General features: G+C 36.1%; 2 protein-coding genes across 6 annotated transcripts; both read right to left on the bottom strand.

Moving 5' to 3' along the window:
* Nucleotides 1-899: 899 nt before the first annotated feature.
* LOC110449706 lies at nt 900-8,989 on the bottom strand. Of its 4 annotated transcripts, none has more exons than XM_021496743.1 (6): nt 8,946-8,989; nt 6,429-6,998; nt 5,314-6,012; nt 4,062-4,319; nt 3,170-3,347; nt 900-1,851 (listed from the first exon to the last, which is right to left on the bottom strand). In XM_021496743.1, exons 2-6 carry the CDS (start codon nt 6,874-6,876, stop codon nt 1,629-1,631), a joined length of 1,806 nt encoding a protein of 601 aa, XP_021352418.1. In that variant the 5' UTR covers nt 6,877-6,998; nt 8,946-8,989; the 3' UTR covers nt 900-1,628. The 4 variants fall into 4 exon arrangements, with proteins under 4 accessions (XP_021352418.1, XP_021352416.1, XP_021352419.1 ...); XM_021496741.1 differs by lacking the exon at nt 8,946-8,989 and adding an exon at nt 8,834-8,935; XM_021496744.1 differs by lacking the exon at nt 8,946-8,989 and adding an exon at nt 8,728-8,806.
* A 1,391-nt stretch (nt 8,990-10,380) lies between these two features.
* LOC110449705 lies at nt 10,381-21,274 on the bottom strand. 2 transcript variants are annotated; one of them, XM_021496739.1, is made up of 6 exons: nt 21,052-21,274; nt 19,330-19,455; nt 17,057-17,755; nt 15,992-16,249; nt 14,720-14,897; nt 10,381-13,888 (listed from the first exon to the last, which is right to left on the bottom strand). In XM_021496739.1, exons 2-6 carry the CDS (start codon nt 19,331-19,333, stop codon nt 13,666-13,668), a joined length of 1,362 nt encoding a protein of 453 aa, XP_021352414.1. In that variant the 5' UTR covers nt 19,334-19,455; nt 21,052-21,274; the 3' UTR covers nt 10,381-13,665. The 2 variants fall into 2 exon arrangements, with proteins under 2 accessions (XP_021352414.1, XP_021352415.1); XM_021496740.1 differs by lacking the exon at nt 21,052-21,274 and adding an exon at nt 20,887-21,031.
* Between the last annotated feature and the right edge of the window lie 252 nt (nt 21,275-21,526).

Here is a 21,526-nt window from a genome sequence, read left to right as displayed (position 1 = left end):
CCATGTGTGTATGCAGGAGACAGGATATGTTGGTATGCTTTTCTCCTTGTGATAGCGCGGATCTGATGCCGAGTATATAGTGCTATCTCACTGCAACACCATTCCGCAAGCATCCAGCACAGCATTGTAATTCGTAACCTTCGATATCTTGTGTAATACATTAGTTTTCACTAGCCTACGCTACTAATCAATAGGTCGATTTCTTAATTATAAACTTTGAAGAAAACCCAGTAGAAAACCCTCAATTATGCAGGGGCACCCGCATTAGTTGTACCTGTGACAGGCCAAGTGTATCCTCGCATCTGCAGATATTAATAAAACCAACTCAAAAATATAGATATCAAATTGATATATATATATATAGGACCTAACATGAGTTTCCATTTCAAATGAGATTTAAGAAACGAGGCTTAAGAATTTTTTAATTAAGCGAGCCTCTGTCGAGCTAAAATGAACAATTCGTGACGAGTTTCATAAATCTCATATGAAATGGAAACTCACAACAGACTTACCTGTTCAAGCCTTTAGAGCTGATGTACATTTGTCATAGGAAATCAATGTTGTGCATGTAAGTGCGAGAAGGGAGGTAACTTCTAAATGTAACACACTACCAAAATGCCTCCAAATATGATTTACTCAATTTATTAGAGTCGCTGTTCAATGCAAAAAAATCTCAACTGCAAATTTCCAACAATCAACTAAAAAATAAATAATTACATCCAATATTGCAAAAGCAAATCGTTTTGAATTAACATAATAAGTAGTATTTGTTTTCTACGTTGAATATGCTTTGACGACTTACATATTCTGTTTGTGCAACAAACAAATAATTATAATAATAATGCAACCAGCCTATATCTTTTCTCAACTCCCTGGGGAGCGCACAGCCGGTGCTGTCATTTCGGCGCTCGCAGCTAGCATTTAACAATTCTAGCACTGCCCAACCACGTACTCATTTGCAGCCGTAATTCGAACCTGCAATCCTGCGGTTACGAGCCCGGCGCCCTACTACTAGACTACTGTGCCTCCGTAAACGAATATTTCTTATGTTTGTTTATAAAAAAATATATAGATATTCGATTTCCGAATGTCCAATGTTTGAAGATATATTAAAAGTATGCCAGTTTCTATTCAAAACATTTCCTAAGTTTCCTAAGTGCTCTATGGTGAAGTTGATATTTTAGCCACTTAGATGTTTAAGGTAAAATAAGATCGTCGCATCACTCCTGTTCGTTGATATTTAACAGCATCATATTAAGGGTTAGGGCTAGGCGACCTTTGCATTAGCTAATCAGATGACAGTGTACGTTTTCCCGATGATAGGCTGTAAAACATCCAAAACGTGACAGGGGTCACAGGAGAACACGGACATTGGAAAACAATCTGTATCGAAACGTGTAAGAAAGCTGCTCTGGGAATGGTTCGAAGCAGGAGATATCTCGTCTATTTGATTGGCTTATTGGCTAATTACGATGACGTGTTGAGGTTAACCTCTATCGTGACATATCAATAAACGGAACTGATGCGAATATCTATTTTCTGCATACTGTATCTACAGATGTATTACCAAGGTGCAATCGCCTGTGTTTGTGTGTTACATTCATCTTTAATATGATTCGTTATCCACTTCACTCGCCCTTCATCCGATTGTACCGACAATTAAAGAGCTTGGTGATCTCCTCCGTCATGACCTTCCATTGGACCCCGTTCTCCTCCACATTCGCCCTGTCGGGGTGGTAGTTTACAACAGCTTTTTGATACAGTTTCTTTGTTTTACTATGATCTATGTCTGATGTATCCGCTGGTAGAACGTATAGCTCCTTGTGCAGTGGATTCTTTGGTGGAAATTTCCTACGAAAATAGAACAGACAACGAACTATTTTTCCCGTCACGATAGGTAGATGGATACAATACATTACATATATACTTTATAAACATGTCTGTTTTCTTTGTATTTGGTTAAACGTCCTTGCAACAGGTGTTGGCAGATGTTTATGGGGAAACCGCCGAAAAGAAAGCGTAGGGGAGAGAGAAAAATAAAGATAAGAACCGGTATTATTAATATTTGATTTGGCCCATCAACACAAAAAAAGATCATTAGGACCAATAAAGGTAGATCAATAATGCTAAAGGAAATGACTTCAAACGAACGAAAAAGAAAAAGACAAACGCCAACTTGAAAAATTGTAAATTTGGCTATGGTTAGTTATATCGTTTTGAACAGACCAACAGTTTTTAGGTAGGTTAGAATTGTAGAGCTATTAACTATTTCGAAAAGTGATTGAGATCTGTTATATTATTATAAAAAAACTCTCTTGTTGGCTGAATGTCAGTGCCATCTAATAACCAGTGTTTTACTGTAAATGGTTCGTTTTTCAATAAATAAGAATGGGTTGTGTATGAATGACCAATCACGAGACGGGCAAGGACGACCTAGTGTCGTCGTTTTTCTCTATAGCTTGGATACCATTCACCGCATTTACACAGTGTCATGAGTTGTCTACGCACTGATTCCAACTATTTTGGCATTTGGAACTAACAAACTTTGTTATTAATGGTTAAAATATGTCAAATAAAGAAATCAACAGGTGGTAGCAATAAAGCCACTTTGATGGCACAAAGGTTAATATTGCATTATGTTTGGTAAGCATTTTGATTAACTTCCTTTTAGCAGCTTCAATTATTCAAGAACGTGTTTCGATGCGGGTAATCCATGCGTACATGTGTATTTGTGTGTTGGAGACGATATGTTGACGGTCACACTATACTGGCATTGCCGTACAAACTGGTCATTAAGCAGGAAATTACTTTTAAGGACTTTGGTTTGTGTCGCCACATGAACAGAAAAAGTTGCCTTCCTCACACTAGCAAACACACTTAGGCCGAAAGTTAGATATTGCCAAGGAAGGCGATAGGACACAAAAACTGTAAAAGATCCCAAATGTTACAACTGGTAAAGTAGGTTTATTTTGGGCACTGTTGTGTCCTCAAATAGACGGCCCAAATCAAATCCCAAATTCTGTAGGGGATTCCCACATCATTTGTCTCTTACATCATGCAGTGATTAATAGCAATGTATTCTTTTCTCTATCTCCGACCTGTGGGGATGATATTGAAGTATTCTTTTAGGTAGACTAAGACTAGTTTGTGCCGATGTTTGCAGACTTACTTGTATACATAGTCAAGAAATTCAAGATCTCCCTTCTTGTTAGCCGTTTCAAGTTCGTCCAGTTGTTCTTTCATTTCTTTCTTTATCTCCTCTCGTTCTTTATTCCATTCTGCATCTTCATCTGCTTGTGTTTCGTCTTGATATTTTTTCAAAATGTTAGAAGCATCTTTAAACCATTCTGAATTAAAAAATGAATAACATTTAGATAAATAAAATAATAGAATCTGTACGCGTATAATTTCGCGTTACACGAGCAATGCACACAGATTATTTTCACGTTTTGCTGATAATGAATAATTTTTTGTTAAGGATCCCGGACCACTATCATCAATTGTAATCACGCAGTGGAAACTGAATATTCCCCTTTCACTGTAGCTTTGAAAAATCATTTCTGAAAAGAAAACAGTACCCCGCTGGAACATTTAAACAATTAAGAGAAAATGAACAAAATTTGATCCCGGACCACTGTCGACAATTGTAATAACGCAGTGGAAACTGATTTTCCACCTACACTGTAGCTGTGTAAAATCATTTCTGAAAAGAAAACAGTACCCGTTGGCATTTTTAAACAATGAAGAGAAAATTAAAATTTTTCAATCAACAACATTGTTCTGAGTATAAAAACATTCAAAACAATCCATGGACTTCATATTGTTAGACTACCACGTTGACCGACTGAGCTACCTGATTAACAGAAGTACACAAGCCCAGCTGTACTACACTTATATCCTAAACAAAATCCAGGGGATGTAGCTGTATATACGGAAATACCACAGTGCAGCGAAACAGGGATCCTTAAATAACGTATTTTCACATAAACCTTGTCAGAATAAATTGCAGATGCAAGAAGAAGGCCAACCTCTAGAAAGAAATTACAAAATTATCTATTTACCGTCCGAGTTGAAAGTTCGTGGATGCATGCTATGTGCCAGTTGAATAGAACGCATCACGTATTCCTTGGCTTTTTCCTTCATCTTGAGCACCTTGTCATATATGTTGCCTAATCGACTTGCTGCTATAGCTTCCTGTTCCATTTCCGTTCTCTCGCGCGTGCGCAGTACAGCAACTTTATACCAATCAACCACATCCCAGACCATGTCCATATTCACTTCCTCATCGTCTTTGATGGTCTGCTCGAACAACTTGTCACCTTTACAGATAAGTGAGAAAAAACAATAAATTATTTAAAAAGCATGTATACATAAAGATTTCAAGACTTCAATTCTAAAGGCTGTAAAAAACACCTAACGAACAAAAGGATTTTGTTTCCACATATAGATATGAATATTCTAATAAGATAATCAAAGAATACTGCCGGTGCTATGCCCCTTGGCGGAACACAGCGAATAGATATTTTAAAAAGTTTCCTTTTTTTCAGCATCTCTTTGTCCCTTCATAAAACAAGAGAATCCTGAAATGTCAACATAACCATAATTCGAACTCAAAATCGATAAAACTAGGGCAAAATATGAACAAAGGAAAGCCAATAAGACCAGTTGTTCCGGAAGCGTCTTCTGCTTCATCGATGACCTCCGCCATGTTAATCTTAGTCGAACTGAAGTAATATCACGTGCTCACGAGAACTCGGGTAGTGACAACAGAACCACAAGGCAATCAAATGAGCATATTCAAAAACATGGACCTTCAAATTCCACAAAGAAATAACATATTTCCCAGAGAGATCCTGATGACGACTATAAAACTTGCCCTTAGTCTTGGTTACGATGCAGAAAATGTTCAGTTCAAAGTCGCTCTATACAATACCATAACTTGTTACTGCTTCTTTTTCCGAAATCTGCAAATTCAGTGAGGGCTAGAGCTGGATTCGAACCCTGTACCTCAAATTGTAATACTGTCGCTCTAACCGACTTAGTTATATGGTCAATGGAAATGTCATGACCAAGGTGTGCCAAAGTTATATCCAAAGCAAAGTTATGGGTAAGTTACTGTATATATAAAATACAGCGGGACAGGGATCCCTACATATAAAAGAGTATGCTATTCATAACTAAAGAAAATACTAAATTAAATACTAAGTGAAAACAACAGTTGATAAATACAGAAATAAGATGACATTGTTTCTGAATTAAGGGCAGATTTCTTCCCTTCAATGCTTTTGTAATTTGCCTATATTGCTCACTTACCAACATCTATTGCTTGCATAGCATCAGCAGTACACGTATGCATAATGATGTCATCCTCGAGCGAATCACATTCCAGTCCTACATTTTGTGCATCCAGACATTTTGTCCTTGCTTCGTGAATCGGCATAGAACAGTTACTCATTTCGGACAGCCCACGCTGATAATGGCCATTCTGAATTGCAGTAACACCGTTCCGGAAGTGAAACCTTGCAAGATTGAGATACAAATTACCCCTGATATGGTCTATTTCAACTGTCTGTAAACTTTTGTAATACAGATCTATCCTATCTTCCAGGTTAAAATGCATGTCCGTGGTTCTTGTGAAATCCAACCAACAGCTGTCAATAGACGTGCAAAGCTTCGTTCTCCAGGCTTCTGTATTGCACAAAATGCCATTTTTATAAGCATAGGAAAAAAACTTGAATGCCTCCTTGTAGTGGAGTATAGTTTTTCTAGCTGTGCTGCGCCGTAATATTCCCGCTTCTGCTAATCTCCAGTAGGCCATTGCTGCATTCTTAGCGGCAGATACCGACTCCTCGTCCTTCGCCGCTGCCTCGAAGGCTCTACAATAGCAGTCTGCTGCCTTACTAAACCTCTTATAGCTGACCGTTGTATCCAGACTCTTTGCAACAGAGGTATAACTTTCATTACCTTTCTTCCTTAGTCTCACAGACAGGCTGTCAGCCTCAGTCGTGTTTTCTACAGAAAAAAAATAATCAAAACACATCATTGTACAGCAAAACATATTTACAATAACAATTGCGAACAAAAAAATCATGACGAAAAGGTATTGACGCATCCCCTGTAACGATGTAGTACAATGAACATAAACTCTATTATGAAGTTTGACTTAGCAAGGCAGTTTCCGTTAGCCAATGATCTTTTCATATACACCCAACGATACTAAGTTCATACGATCAATTGGTCTCTGTTTTATTTTTCAATATTGTTGGAACAATAACATGATTGAGGTGAATCACGAAACATGAATTGAGAAAGAAAAAGAAAAAGCCATGAATGAACCTAAATCAAGACAGGATTTGTCAGATAAAAAAACAACAACCCCAAAACAACTATGAATAATTCGAAATCACTGCAATAACATTGCTTATTACCAGATGGCTCGTTGGCTCCTTTAATGTATGGGAAATCAGTGTTCGGTGCATTATTCTTCTCCTTATGAGCTTCTGTGTAACTTTCCGAGTCCGAGTATTGTTCAGAGGAATCAGATGATTCTTCATCTTCATCGCTGTTACTTTTGTTCAGGAATTCAGTGTTTGATTCATTTTTCTTCTCCGTAGGAGCCTCTGTGTGGCATTCCAAGTATTGTGCAGATGATTCCTCACCTTCGTTGCTGTCACTTTGGTCCGGGAATTTAGCGTTTGATTTATTTTCCATCACCACTTCTATACAATAATTTTGGTCCGATGATTGAATGATTGTATATTCATCCTGACGGTCGTCTTTGTTACGTTTTCGGTTCTTTTTCCGTGATTCTTTTTGTTTTCTTGAATATGGAACGTTTGATTCATCATGCGTTTGCTTACTTTCAACACAACCCATGATATCTGTTGTACCACAGTTTCAAATGATACGAATAGGTACACACTGGTTAGTCTTTCGTCCTAGTCTGTGGTCAGTCAGAGGATATCCAAGTTCGGGAACCTCCAGTCCTGATGAATCATCTGAAATGGAAACAAACCCTATGAAAATACAGCTGTCGTTTTGCAAAATGTTTACGATACATGTACAAACAGTATGCCTAAACGTAACAGCAATCTTCCTCTTTTTCTGATAATAAGAAAGTGTCAGGCCCAGAGGGTCAGTATTTTTCACGTTGACCGATAATCAATAATGAAAAATATTCTAATGAAACATACATGTAAAACTGGCTCACAAGGAACATGGTTATCGAAAGCAAGTCATTTCCTGATCCAATGAAAGCTAAATAGTAAATTTAGACGAAATATGATCAAATCTTTAGTAGGATTTGAAATACATAAACACCCAAAAGTATCCAGTTTGTGATTAGCCTCAAGTAGAACCACATGCTACCTAAACACAACTGGTTCAACGTAACCAAAGATGATTTATAGAAAATACAATTTAGATCTGTATAAATATATATCTCGTTATAGGGAAAGGATTGCATCTGGTTCCAGTTAATAACCTAGGGACTAATAGTCTAGGGCAGCGTCCAAACCCTGGGGTTATCCTGGTAGCATGCTTGTATTGGTCTCTTAACGTCAAAAAGCCCATGATAACAAGTCTAATTAATCAGTATATTTTGAGAGTTAATATCATAAACATATTATGTTTTTTTTCTTTCTTCTAATTAATGAATGGATGGACTTTCTACATCCACTGCACATTTACATTTAAGCCGGACTTCTTCACANCCCCCCCCCCCCCCCCCCCCCCAACATAAGGCAAGTTATAAATGATAATGGACAATACCATGTTTTAAAATTGTTAGTACAAGCAGAAGTTGTAGATAAATACATTTTATGCTTAAAGACTTAGAGTAAACATTCTCATGATATATAGAAAATATATAATTGTATCTTCCTTTACCTGTTTTCGACCAAAACTGAAAAATAATAGATATATTCCTGCTCTTGATTATATACATATATATATATATCAATAATAAAGGAACTCGACAAACAACAATCTTGTGAGATAAACATCAGTTTACACGAAGTATACCTTCCACATATACAACCCCCTGTATACTTTACCTGGTATTGATTTTTTACGTAAGCTTTTCCTGTGAATAAACTCGACTACACACACATATACAATATCACCGACAGTTCTGGTTTAAGTATTGAACACTGATGAACACATATTATGTGTATAAGTTGTGCTGTTTCGCAATAACATTGCGTAGCTTTTTTGTGAGAATAAAATGAAATAAACAATCTCTAGTGAAATAGATTACAGTCGGTTGCACAATACACATTCTCGTGTGAAATAGCTGTGGCTAATAGGTCCGTTGCACACAATTCTTTGTTGAATATTTTACATACCCTAAACCGTCCACTTCAGCACATTTATAGAGGATGTATCACACAATTTCTTATTATCAACAGACAACACCACGTGGCTAGTTATAGCTACATCTACCCTGCTACACAGGTAAACGTAAATGCCAACATACAAAATACGGTCCTTGATAACCATTTAAATACACAACAGCTGACCACCCGATGATCTGTATATATACCTATTGCACTGACCATTCATTAAGGTATACAGATAGGGTCTCGATCTCCAGGTAAACTGCTGTTCTGACAACTCTAGACGCTGTATTTACATTCTATGACAGTTATATCAGTACTCATAACATACCCGATCACTAAGGAGTTCCCATAATGAAACCATTCAGTCAAACATTCCGGTAATACCCACCTCATTCTCATCTGTTTATGGTTATATTTCCCTGACTATTGGCTAAGAAGCTACTAATATGCGAATAATAAAGTGTTAGTAAATGTACACAGGTACATGTACATACATGAATCTGTACAGGTAATTGGCACTGGTCTCTCAACTGCGCTGGTATAGACGTGATATATGTGTCACATAATGACACGGATGAATGGCGTGCCTTGCAGTTTTTCACCTACCTTACTGTGTCACACTGCCGGCACTGTGTGTGTTTGTGTGTGTATTTCACAATATATATAATGTACATTGTATTAACTGTACTAGACACTGTCAAAAATGCGAGTGTGTACGTTTGTGTGTATTTCACAATATATATCCTTCCACATACTACACTTTGTCAATAAAGGATATGTATGTGTGAGAACACGGTGTTTGTAAGAATCCTGTATGTTTACCTGTGATTCAGTAACGGGAAATCTAACAATGAGGTATACTATGTTATGCTTTTGTATTATCTCCACATTACATTTGTTTGTTTGGGGTTTAACGTTCTAGCAACAGCTAGGGTCATATGATGACAGCATCCAATGGCGGATACAAGGATGTAACCAGGGCAACACCGTTTGTTTTTAAATTCCCCAAATTTCCAAGACTTTTGAACATTTTCTTCCACTTCTTATGTTAATTTCTATTTCTTCTCCTAACCAACAATTTCAATAGTTATAGGCCTGAGGTAGTTCAACAAACAAAACCCCAAACAATAGGGTATTACTCACATTATTGTGAATATCAGCAAGCTTAAGTGTTCAGTAAGGTCAATTGTCAAAGCACACCAAGTCTTTGTTTTACCTGACCCTACCTGGTTGTTCCTGTTATATAGGTATTTCGTGTAGTTATCCTCCATATCAAAGCGGCGCTGGGCTGTTCCATCAGGGGATTTAGGTAAAGGAAGTTAAATTCAGATAAAACTGTTATTCAGAGTCTAATAGTGTAGTCTTCATAACTAATGACTGCAAACAATTTAAAACGTAGCTATAATGTAACACATTCTCGGGTCCATATTGTTTATGCTATCGTTGAGTAAGCTTTTTTTTTTTACCGAATGGTGATATAAACCCCCCAAACGACAAAAATGAAATGGAACTCATCGATTTAGTGCCAAAAATAGCTATAAAGTAACAAATTATAGGGTGATGAAGGAAAAATAAGATACATTAAAATTAGAATGTAATTTGATAGAAATAGATGATATTTGAAACGGAGAATTTGTTGAGGGGACTGTAATAGCATATCAACACAGAAGATACTAGGTTAGTCTGTAATAGCATAGGAGAGAGGGCTTCCAAGTTTGTCTTAAATAACATAACAACAGAGGGGTACCAAGTGAGTATCTTATAACATAGCAACAGAGGGGTACCAGGGTTGTCTATAACAGCAAAACAGAGGTACTCATGTTAATCGGTAATAGCATAACACCAGACGCCTATCATAGCAACAAAAGGATTACCAGGTAGGCCTATAAAAGCATTTCAAAAGAAGGGATACCATCTAATAAAAGTCAAATATTTTCGATAACTGGGAATTTTTGTGTTTGTATCACATTATTTAGAACTAAAACAACAATTTGAACAATGAAAAGAAGCATTGCAATTAGCAAAATATTTTATTTATTCATCACAATGCCATAAATATAAGAGAGAATAACAATAAATACTAACAATGACATCAAAATGGCCCGATCAATTTAATCAATTATCAGCTCATGTTTTCATGATAACCTTATTTCAAACTTATTTACTTTGTCACATAACAATAAATTGGTATTGTGATAAATACTATAAAATCGTACGTTATTACATAACAATAATGCAAACCACCATTCATAATCATTAAATGGTAGTTCACTAGAGGAGAGGGATGACAATCACAATCGTACAACCATAATGCAATGTGAAAATAATATACGTCGAATGCGAGTAATTAATTAATAATTGTTTAATGAATTCCACATTTTACTGAAGCTTGATAAGCAACAGAGAAACATAGCCTGCAGAGTGATCTATAAAACAACGATGGTAATTATAACAGGAATAATAAACTTCATTTAGGATCAAAGCAAATATTTCACAATGGTCTCTTATTCGTAAAATGGATGAGTTAAAACATATGGATATAATACGAAGTACACCTTACGCATATACTATTATCACAGTTAGCTAGCACATGCAAACAACGTAACTAAGATATCTTATCTGTCTTATTACATATTAAATATAAAATTGTCCTCTACAAGTATACAGGAAAATTATCACAGACGCAAAATATTTCTTAATAAGGTTTCACCTGTAAGATAATCAGTAAAATATACTAATACTAATACCATATTAGTACACATGCTTATTTAGCAAAAGAAAGAAACATACAAATAGATAGAATACAGGATCATGTATTGCGAGTAAAATAAAATAAAATCAATACACTATACTATATTTTCTTTCTTAAGACAAACACATACAAACATGGGTACATGTTACAAGATGTAATACAAACACGCATACACAGATACATACATCAATACATTTAAATAGCAAACATACATGTACATATATACGCACAAAGCATGTATACAAACATCCATACACAGATATATACATCGATACATTTACATAGGATACAAACATGCATTTACATAGCAAACATACATGCACAAATATACGCACATAGCATGTATACAAACAGTCATACATGCATACATAAACATAACACATACATATAGTTTATGTAAAAACGTATACTTCAGTATGTTTCACTCTAGATCCCTAAATTGTATCGGTATATAAAACATTTCGAAGGGAATCATCAAACATTTCATCACATTTTGCAATCAGAACAGATACATGTGTAGATAAGGAATGCATACATACATACACGCATACATGCACACATCAACACATGCACTCACATACATACATGCATGCATACACGCACGCATATACACAAACATACATGCACAAATAAACATGCAGTATATACATTATTGTTTTAGTATACACTTTACACACTATCATGCACAAACATCTTAAATCCAATAGTGTATTTCACTTTAGGTTTTTGCTAGCATATTGTAAATGCAAAATATATATCACCCATATTTCTCCTGTACGGTACTCAGTAAAAACAACTTATACCCTACTAGCACACATGCTTATGTAGCGAAAAAGTTACAAAATTACAGAATACAGGCTAATGAACTGCAAGTAAAATAAGATAAAACCAAAACACTATGCTATGATATTTATTAAAATTGGCAGAATGGTGCTTTGATAAGGTTTATCAATTTGGAAATATGTTATGTCTACGTTTGACTTTATACACAAACATTGTTGTTGTTAAACGTGTCGTAATCTTTCAAGACCTACTGGTCCCTTTATCAAGCTTTCTTTGATACGTACATTATGTATAAAGTAAAACTGTAATATTTGACAGAATGGTGATTCAAATGGAGCACACTAGAAATATTTTTAACAATGATAAACAGCATACTTTTCATGTTTGTGGTTATAAGTCTGAAATAGCCGTTCAGTTATGGCACCTCTTCAAAACATATGAAGTTATTAAATAAGTACATGATTTCAACAAAAATGACGGACGCATTTGATGATTTGGCTGCAGCAAAACCGTTTTCAGATCATTGAGGAGGAGTTGGGGTTAATTCGTAACCTTCGGTATCTTATGTAATACATCAGTTCGATTAGCCTGTGCTAATATTCAACGGATCAATTTCTTTAATATCACACTTAGAAAAGACACAAAAGAGTACTCCTAATTATGCAGGGACTGTGACATTAATTACCTGTACGATAACATGCAGGACACAACACGCCAATCATTTCTCCAAATCTGCAATTATCATTGAAACAAATGCAGAAATATGGACACAAATTGATATAATGCGAGAATTGTGACCAAAATCCGAAAAGCAATCTCACAAGAAAGGTTTTCACGAAACCCTGATGGTAAGGCAACTAGAAGATTAGGATAATTTAAATTGACATACCATCTACTGTGCACATGTCTTTTGAAGATTGACATAGTTTGTAAAATTACGATTTTTGTCTATAATTGGAAAGATCACATGTCGAAAAACTTCGGAAGTGGAATTATTTTCGTTACTTTCCAGAGGCTGAGAAAAATGCAGTGGTATCAATCAAGTTTAAATTAAATGTCATTGATAAAGGAAATGTAATAACTCACTATCTTTAACATCTTACAGTGTACACAATTAAGACCTTTAGCCTTGTGAACGTCCAATGACTCTTAGTACATTCTTAAATTACTCTAGGAATTGAAAATTTGTATCTTAAATTGCTCATTTGCATACTAGTAGATTGATATATTATTTTACTTTTAATTTTACATAATTCTAAAAATTATATCAATGATTACGTTGATGTGTGATATATTTAGGATTTAACATAGCTTGACTTTAGCGTCATCAATACAGACTCTACCAAGTGAAATCCTGCGGGAAGACAGAAAAAGGGTTCCATAACATAACTTATTCAGCAGGTTTGAATGTATCTGTATCGTAAGAATTTTTCATTTAAAATGTGTTTGCATCTGTATTTAAGGATCCCCGTACCACTTTAAAAAATAGTAACAAAATCTTGGAAACTTGTTCATCTTGACTATTACCTTGATAAATCATTTCTGACAAGTATAAATACCTAGCGGCAATTGTATTAAAAATAATAAAGATGAAATAAACACGATACAATCCACCAGAGTGTAAAAACTGTGTAATAACTCATCAGGGCTAAACAGTTTGGTTGTTTCGAGAGGAAATTGAATGTTTTTGTCTTATTGAAGTTAAAACAACCTACACTAAAGTTAAACGATGGCATGTGTAATCACATGTTTGTGTGCTGCTGTTATCTTTAATTAGATTTGCTATTCTTTTCACAGGCCCTTCATCCGGTTGTACCGGCGGTTAAGGAGCTTGGTAATCTCCTCCGTAATAACCTTCCATTGGACCCCGTTCTCCTCCACATTTGCCCTGTCGGGGTGGTAGTTCACGACAGCTTTCTGATACAGTTTCTTTGTTTTACTATAATCTATGTCTGATGGTTTCGATAGTACCTCGAATAGTTCCTTGTGCAGTGGATTCTTCGGTGGGAATTTCCTACGGAAATAGAACAGAAAACAAATTACCTATTAAGGTAATGATAGGTGGAGAGATATAATGCATTGAAGATAAATTTTATAAACATTTTGTTTTGATTTGTATTTTTTTTAAACGTCCTTGAAACAGGTATGGACAGGTGATTAATGAGACAACGCCGAAAAATAGGGGAGAGAAAAATGATAAGATAATGATTGGTAAACAAACCTATAGGCTAGTTTCTTTTGATCATGTTTGTCTAGTATTTTGGTTAAAATCCGTTGAACAGCTAAGGACTTTAAAGGACGTGTCTCCACGTGTGTATGGTATGCGCACAGGTTTGTGTGCTGGAGGCGGTATGTTGGTTTTGCCTTCTTGCAATAGTGCGGATCTGATGCCGACTTCAAAAGAGCTTTCGCTATGAAATACAACGCATAGAGTCCCAAGCATAGTGTGTCACCCGGTCACATTATGCTGACAAAGGGCGATCAAGTTGTTATCATTACCCTTAATGCTGAACGTTAAGCATGAATCAACAGCTACCACTTTTAAGGAATTTCGTATGTGTTGGCGTAGGGACTAAACCAATTGCCTCCCATACTTGAGCGAACAATCTACGCCAAAGGTGAGGTATTCCAAAGTAAGTGGGAGAAAATGTAAAAGATCCTAAATGTTACAGTGGGCAAGGTAGATTCATTTTGTCATTGTTGTGTCCCCATATTAATTGACATGCAGTGTATAACGGTAGTGTATTTATTCTTTGCTCCATCTCCGACCTGTGAGGATGGCAATATAGCATTCTTTTAGGTAGGCTAACGCTAGTTTGTGCCGATATAATGTCGGCAGACTTACTCGTATACATAGTCAAGGAAACCAATATCTCCCTTCTTGTCAGCCTTTTCGAGATCGTCAAGTTGTTCTTTTATATCTTTCTTTATCTCCTCCCTTGCTTTGTTCCATTCTGCATCGTCTTCTTCTTGTGTTTCATGTTGATACTTTTTCAAAATTTCAGAGGCATCTTTAAACCAGTCTGAATTAAATATGAATAAAATTTTAATCAATGAAATTATAGAATCTGTAGGCGTTTTATGTTGCATTAAACGAGCAATATACAGAAACAAATTAATAAAATTGGTACATGTTCTGTCTCAATTTACCAGGATAAATATTTTAATGAATACTTTCCGAAACAAATGATTATTTATCATTCCTAGTAATGAATACAGAATTGCTGACCCTCAATTTCACCTATTTTGTTTTGTATATGTCCTAAGTATGTATAAATACTTATTTTAGAGTAATTGCTTCCGTATTTGAAATATTATATCTTTCAAAGATATAAACTAATATTATATGACACGGAAGATAATAAAACGCAATCAGCGGATCCAGCTCTTGACTTAAAGTTGTGGTATGTACTATTGGTCTAACCGAATGAGCTACCTAGTTAATGAAAGTGTCCGTGTCAAACTGTGCTAGTTATATCAATAACGAAATTGAACGAAGTTTACTGTATATACGAAAAACAGTGCAGTGAGACTGACATATTAACGACAATCTAATCATTGACCTATCTATATTACAATATTTAATTTTAAGGTACATTTACAATTATCACAAATAATATGAAGTAAGAATGCAAATATTGAATTGTACGTAGTAAATAATTTTTATTGAACCTTATTTTCATGTCATATATTTAGGGATCATCAGTAGAAATAAAGGTCAAAAGAATGAAAATCCTTGTGTAAAATATTCCGAAACACGAGGACAAATGTAAGAAAAGGGGGAAGGTGACCTTAAAACCCTTAATAACGTTTCGTTATCATAATATCAAAATAATCAATTTTCGTTCATGATCCCCGTAGCACTGCCAAAAACTGTAACATCGTATTAGAAACACATTTGCTCTGATGTATCTGGACAACGGACGTATCAAGGAATAGATGTGCTTTACTTGTATCCCAAACAAATTAGGTGGAGGCAACTGTAAATAAGGGAAAAACATATTGCAGTGGGACAGGGATCCTTACACAAGTATTTAATGTAAATCGTGCCAGAACAAATACCAGATGGAAGGTGAAGGCCGACCTATTGAATAAAATGGCAAAATACTAAATTTACCCTCCGAGTTGAAAGTTCGTGGATGCATGCTATGTGCCAGTTGAATAGAACGCATCACGTATTCCTTGGCTTTGTCCTTCATCTTGAGCACTTTGTCATATATTTTGCCTAGTCGACTTGCTGCTATAGCTTCTTGTTCCATTTCCGTTCTCTCACGTGTGCGCAGTACTGCAACTTTAAACCAATCAACCACATCCCAGACCATGTCCATATTTACCATTTCATCCCCTTTGATGGTCTGCTCGAACAACTCGTCACCTTTACAGATAAGAAAGAAAACAGAAATATATTATTTGTATACATGTTAAATACATGCTCGAATTTGTCAAGTTTCCAAGTCTCTGATTCCACAGGCTGATAAAATGTTTAGTGCATGTGTATATGAAAAATTTAATCAGATAAACAAAGAAAACTGCCAGTGGTAAAACTTCGAACGGGACACTGCAACAATAAATATTGTATACACTGTTGTTTTTCCAACTTCACCATGACCCTGCACAAAGAGACTATATAAGCTGACCAGGGACAGGAAAGGTTCAACCCAAATCGGGACTCTAAATTTTTTCGGACACCTGCAAATTATTTAAATTCTACTTTGATCTGTTAATTTAGCCATGATAAACCACTACCGGTATACATCTTTCAAATACTTCACCAGCAAAGTGTAATCTATCTAATTATCCTTGTGCTTGGATTACAAATACGCAAATTAAGGATCCCTGTACCACAAGAAACTGTGTCTACTCATTGGACATTACACTTCGAGTTGTTATATTGTCGCTTAAGCCGACTGAGCTACATGGTCAACGGGAGTATCCTGACCCAACTGTGCTACAGTTGTTACAGAGTGCTTAAACGAAATAATGGGGATGTATAGACGGAAGAACAAGATTTCTATGGGACAGGTTGGTTGGTTGTGCAGATTTCATCGTACTATCAAAAGCTAAAGTCCTTTAATTACGTGCGTTGTGTATGCGTGCATGTTTGTATGTGTGTTTATTAATGAATTTAGGGCAGATTTCTTCCCTTGAATGCTTTTGTTATTTGCATATATTGATCACTTAACAACATCTATTGCTTGCATGGCATCCGCAGTACACGTATGCATAATGACGTCATCCTCTAGATAATCACATTCCAGTCCTACATTCTTTGCATCCAGACATTGTTTCCTAGCTTCGTGAATTGGCATAGAACAGTTATTTAACTCGGACATCCCACGCTGATATTGGCCATTCTGAATTGCAGTAACACCATTCCGGAAGTGGAATCTTGCAAGATTGAGATAAAAATTACCCCTAATATAGTCTATTTCAACTACCTGTAGTATGTTGTAATACATATCTATCCTTTCTTCCAGGTCAAAATGCGTGTGCGTGGTTCCTGTAAAGTCCGACCAACAGCCGTCAATCGACGAGCTAAGCTGCGTGTTCCAGGCTTGTGTATTGCACAAAAGGCCATTTTTATATGCATAGGAGAAATATCTAAATACCTCTTTGTAGTAAAATATAGTATTTGCAACTGTGCTATCCTCTTCTATTTTTACTTCTGCTAATTTCCAGTAGGCCGTTGCTGCATTCTTAGCGGCAGATATCGACTCCTCGTCTTTCGTGGCCGCCTCGAACGCCCTACAATAGCAGTTTGCTGCCTTGCTTAACCTACTTAGTTTGATCGCTGCACACAGACCCTGTGTAACAGAGGTGTATATTCCATTGCCTTCTTTCCTTAGCCTCACAGACAGGCTGTCAGCCTTGGTCTTGTTTGCTGCAGAAACAGAACCAAATCATACGCATCACTAAACAGCAAAACACATTTGCAACAACGTTTATTGCAAACAAAAGTTAATGACAAAATATAATATACCCATCCCCTAACACTTTTCCGTGCCATGAACAACCGATCTATAACAAAGTTTGGCTTAGCAAGGTCGTTTCTATGATTCCTTCAATACAAAAGTGAAAAAGGCAAATGTTTATATTAGCCAATGAACTTTCTTAATATACACACTCAAAAAAGATCATTAGATTAAGTGTTCTCTATTCCTCAATATTGTTGAGTAACTGATCGATTTGGTCTGATTTTTTTGTTTAACGTCCTATTAACAGCAAAAGTCATTTAATGACGTCCCTCCATGCGTATTATGTATTTGTGCATGTATGTATGTGTGCCAGATACAGGATATGTTGGTGTATTTGACTCCTTGTGATAGCGCGGATCTGATGCCGACTTTATAGTGCTATCTCACTGAAATACCATGCCTAATGCATCCAGCACAGCCTTCCGCCCCGTCACATTATACTGACAACGGGTGCACTTGTTGTTGTCATTACCCTTAATACTTACCGGGAAGAAGTGTTCGGTAGTCCCGGCCTTGGGACAGAACCCACTGCTTTACTCACCTGGGCGAACGCCCAACATTAAAGCTACAAGTGAGGTATTGCCAAGCAAGGCGCTAGAACGCAAAAGATAGTTTGAAATAGAAAGCCATATAAAGATCCCAAACATTGCAATGGTGGGTACAGCAGATTTATTTTGGTCGCTTTATGTCCCCATGTAGAGGGCACAAATGCAAATCCCCAAATATGCAGGGGGTTCCTACATTAGTTGTCTCTTACGGTAGAAGGCAGTTGGTAACAGCAGGTGTATTTTGTTCTCGATCCCCGACCTGCAGGGGTGGTATCCTATTGATCTTCCAAATGTACCTGATTGCACATAACATCCAATTACTTGAAAAATGTAATTAATTGCCATTGCACATTACCATTACCCCATGCCTGGAGTCACGTCCTTAAAAACAAATTAAAACCAAACCGAAACGAAGAAAAACCTATATCGTAACTCAGATGACCTTGAAGATGACAAAAAACCATTCAATTCTCGTATCTCAATAGTTGTAAAGATTATGCTTGGTTTATCTTTCCCATTTGTTCTTCCAAATTCACTCCAAAAACATGTAGACATTCCTTGATTGTTCATCAACTATCTCTGGAAGTTTAAAAGTGACCCCTAGCTTCATTACATAAATAAAACCCAATGTTTATGTTACTCACTCACTCGTTTGTAATGTGTAATGGTAATTAATTACATTGACAATGAAATTTTAATTTAATTTATTACATTACTAAAACCATGTAATGGTAATGGTGATGCTACTTTTCCAATGTAATGTATTATTCAATTAATTTCATTACCAATGTAATGGCCTCTTGCCTGCGTGCCTCCATGTGTGTTGTTTATGCGTGCATGTGTGTATGTGTGCATGAGACAGGGTATGTAAATGAATTCAAGTTTGTTTTGGATTAAGTATGGACATTTTGACACATCGTTCGTTTGCTTACCCATGATGAATGTTGTATCACAGTTTTAAATAAAACCAAAAAGTATACACTGGTCAGTTCTTTGTCCTAGTCTGTGGTATGTCTGAAGATATCAAAGTTCGGGAACCGCCAGTCATGATGAAAAATCTGAAATGCAAATCATCTGTGTCGACAAAAGAATACAGTTGTAATCTTACAAAATATTAACAGTACATGTACATAGTGCAAAAACTGTAGCATTTGATTGGAAGAAAGCAAAAGTCCCAGAAAGCCTGTTTTGTTCACTTTGATTGTTGGCAAATATTCCTATTTAACATATATGTTATACTGCAAATATTTCCAAAGTTCGGTTCTGGCTCACAAGAACATCGTTTATTGATAGGGTGTCAGTACCTGGTTAAAAGGAATATGATCAACTGTTCATGAGAAGTTGATTTCAAAAGTAACAAAAAAATGATGCTTCATCGGAAAAACAATTAATAAATATGTATTCGGTTATATGCAAATGATTTCAACTGGTTCTTTCAACTGGTTCAATGTTATGACATAGGGACTAATCGTGCAGGACAGCGTCCGACCACTGAGGTTATCCTGGTTGCATGACAGTATTAATCTTTTAATTTCCAACAAGTAAATATTTGATTATATTTTGGGGATCTGAACAGTTTCCATAGTATGGCCTTTCAGAGGAAGTCATCAAGGAAGGGAAATACCCCTGGTCTTATTCAGCTTGAATGACTGTGCATATCTTTTTATCGCCAGAAATTATGTATTAATAGTTAAAGGAGGGAGATCTGCAACCTGGCAAAATTCCTTTGTCAATTATGATAACTTCAGTGCATTATTCGCAACATTTGTTTATATGTTGATCGAGTTTATAATTAGAACCAGACTACGGGTCTTGAAAAGAGTTTCTCTAAACACTCTCTTGATACATAGAAAAATACATATTTTAAGTCTTAAATTGCTTGTATTTCGACAGCTAGACCCTGTCTAATAATACTGACTCTATCTCTTATCTTATTGATATATGTATATATAGAAGGAAGTCGACAAATAACAAGCTACGTATATATACAACAGTGTACACGTTGTATACACTCCACATACACAACCCGTTTTACCTAAGCTTTTCCTGTGCATTAACTCACCTTTACACACATACAAAATATCACCGACAGTTCTGGTTTAAATATTGAAGACTGATGTACAGATATCATGTTTATATGTTGTGTTGTTTCGCAATAACATTGAGTTGGATATTTGTGAGAATTAAATGAAATAAACATTCTCTAGTGAAATAGATTACAGTTGGTTGCACAATACACATTCACACCGTTGAGCACAATTGGCTGTTGAATATTCACTTGAACCGTCAAGTTTAGCACATTTAAAGAAGATGTATCACACAATTCCTTATTATCAACAGACAACACACATGGCTATTTATAGCTTGCTACATCTACCCTGCTACATAGTACACGTAAATGCCGAGATACAAAACACGGTCGTTGTGATCCATTTAAATACACCACAGCTGACCACGCGATGATCTGTGTATATACCTACTGCACTGACCATTCATCAAGGTATACCAATAGGGTCCAAGTATACGGCTGCTCTGGCAACTCCACACGTCGTATTTACATTCTATGTCAGGTATATCAGTACTCATAATATACACAATCAATGAGGAAATTCCCATAATGAAACGATTCAGTCAAACTTCCGGATACTACTCACCTGTATATGGCTATTTCCCATACTTTTGGCGTAGAAATTACTTATATCCGAATAATAAAATGCTAATAAGTACACACAGTTACATGTACATACAGGTAGATCTAAAGGTAGTTTAGTCTTCTAAACTACTGGTCTCGATACCGTACTGCTATATACATAATGTATGTGTAATATAACGACACGGACGAATGACGGGCGTTGCAGTTTTTCACCTGCCTTACTTCGTCACAATGTGTGTGTGTGTGTGTGTGTGTGTGTTTCACAATAAGGATCCTAATACACGCTTGGTCAATAAAGGATATGTATGTGTGAACATGGGTGTATATTGATCTGCAGTGTTTTACCTGTGTGGCAGTAACGTGATATATATCAAGGAAGTATGCTATTTGATGTATTATTTCCACAGTGTATTGTTTGTGTGGGGTTTAACGTCCTCGCAATAGCATATTTAGACGACACCCAGTGGCAGAAACAG

The sequence above is a fragment of the Mizuhopecten yessoensis genome, unplaced genomic scaffold (genome assembly GCF_002113885.1).
Source record: "Mizuhopecten yessoensis strain PY_sf001 unplaced genomic scaffold, ASM211388v2 scaffold4805, whole genome shotgun sequence".
In the NCBI taxonomy this organism is placed as follows: Eukaryota; Metazoa; Mollusca; class Bivalvia; order Pectinida; family Pectinidae; genus Mizuhopecten; species Mizuhopecten yessoensis.
Note: the sequence above shows the minus strand (reverse complement) of the source record. Positions and strands in the feature narration are given on the sequence as shown.

Excerpts from the sequence above, each read along its gene's own strand:
- LOC110449706 (XM_021496743.1), bottom strand. The coding sequence starts at position 6,876 with ATGGGTTGTGTTGAAAGTAAGCAAACGCATGATGAATCAAACGTTCCA. Across the intron at positions 3,348-4,061 it reads ACGAACTTTCAACTCGGACG|AATGGTTTAAAGATGCTTCT; the intron begins GTAAATAGATAA and ends TTTTTAATTCAG. Across the intron at positions 1,852-3,169 it reads TTTCTTGACTATGTATACAA|GAAATTTCCACCAAAGAATC; the intron begins GTAAGTCTGCAA and ends CTATTTTCGTAG.
- LOC110449705 (XM_021496739.1), bottom strand. Across the intron at positions 14,898-15,991 it reads ACGAACTTTCAACTCGGAGG|ACTGGTTTAAAGATGCCTCT; the intron begins GTAAATTTAGTA and ends TATTTAATTCAG. Across the intron at positions 13,889-14,719 it reads TTCCTTGACTATGTATACGA|GAAATTCCCACCGAAGAATC; the intron begins GTAAGTCTGCCG and ends CTATTTCCGTAG.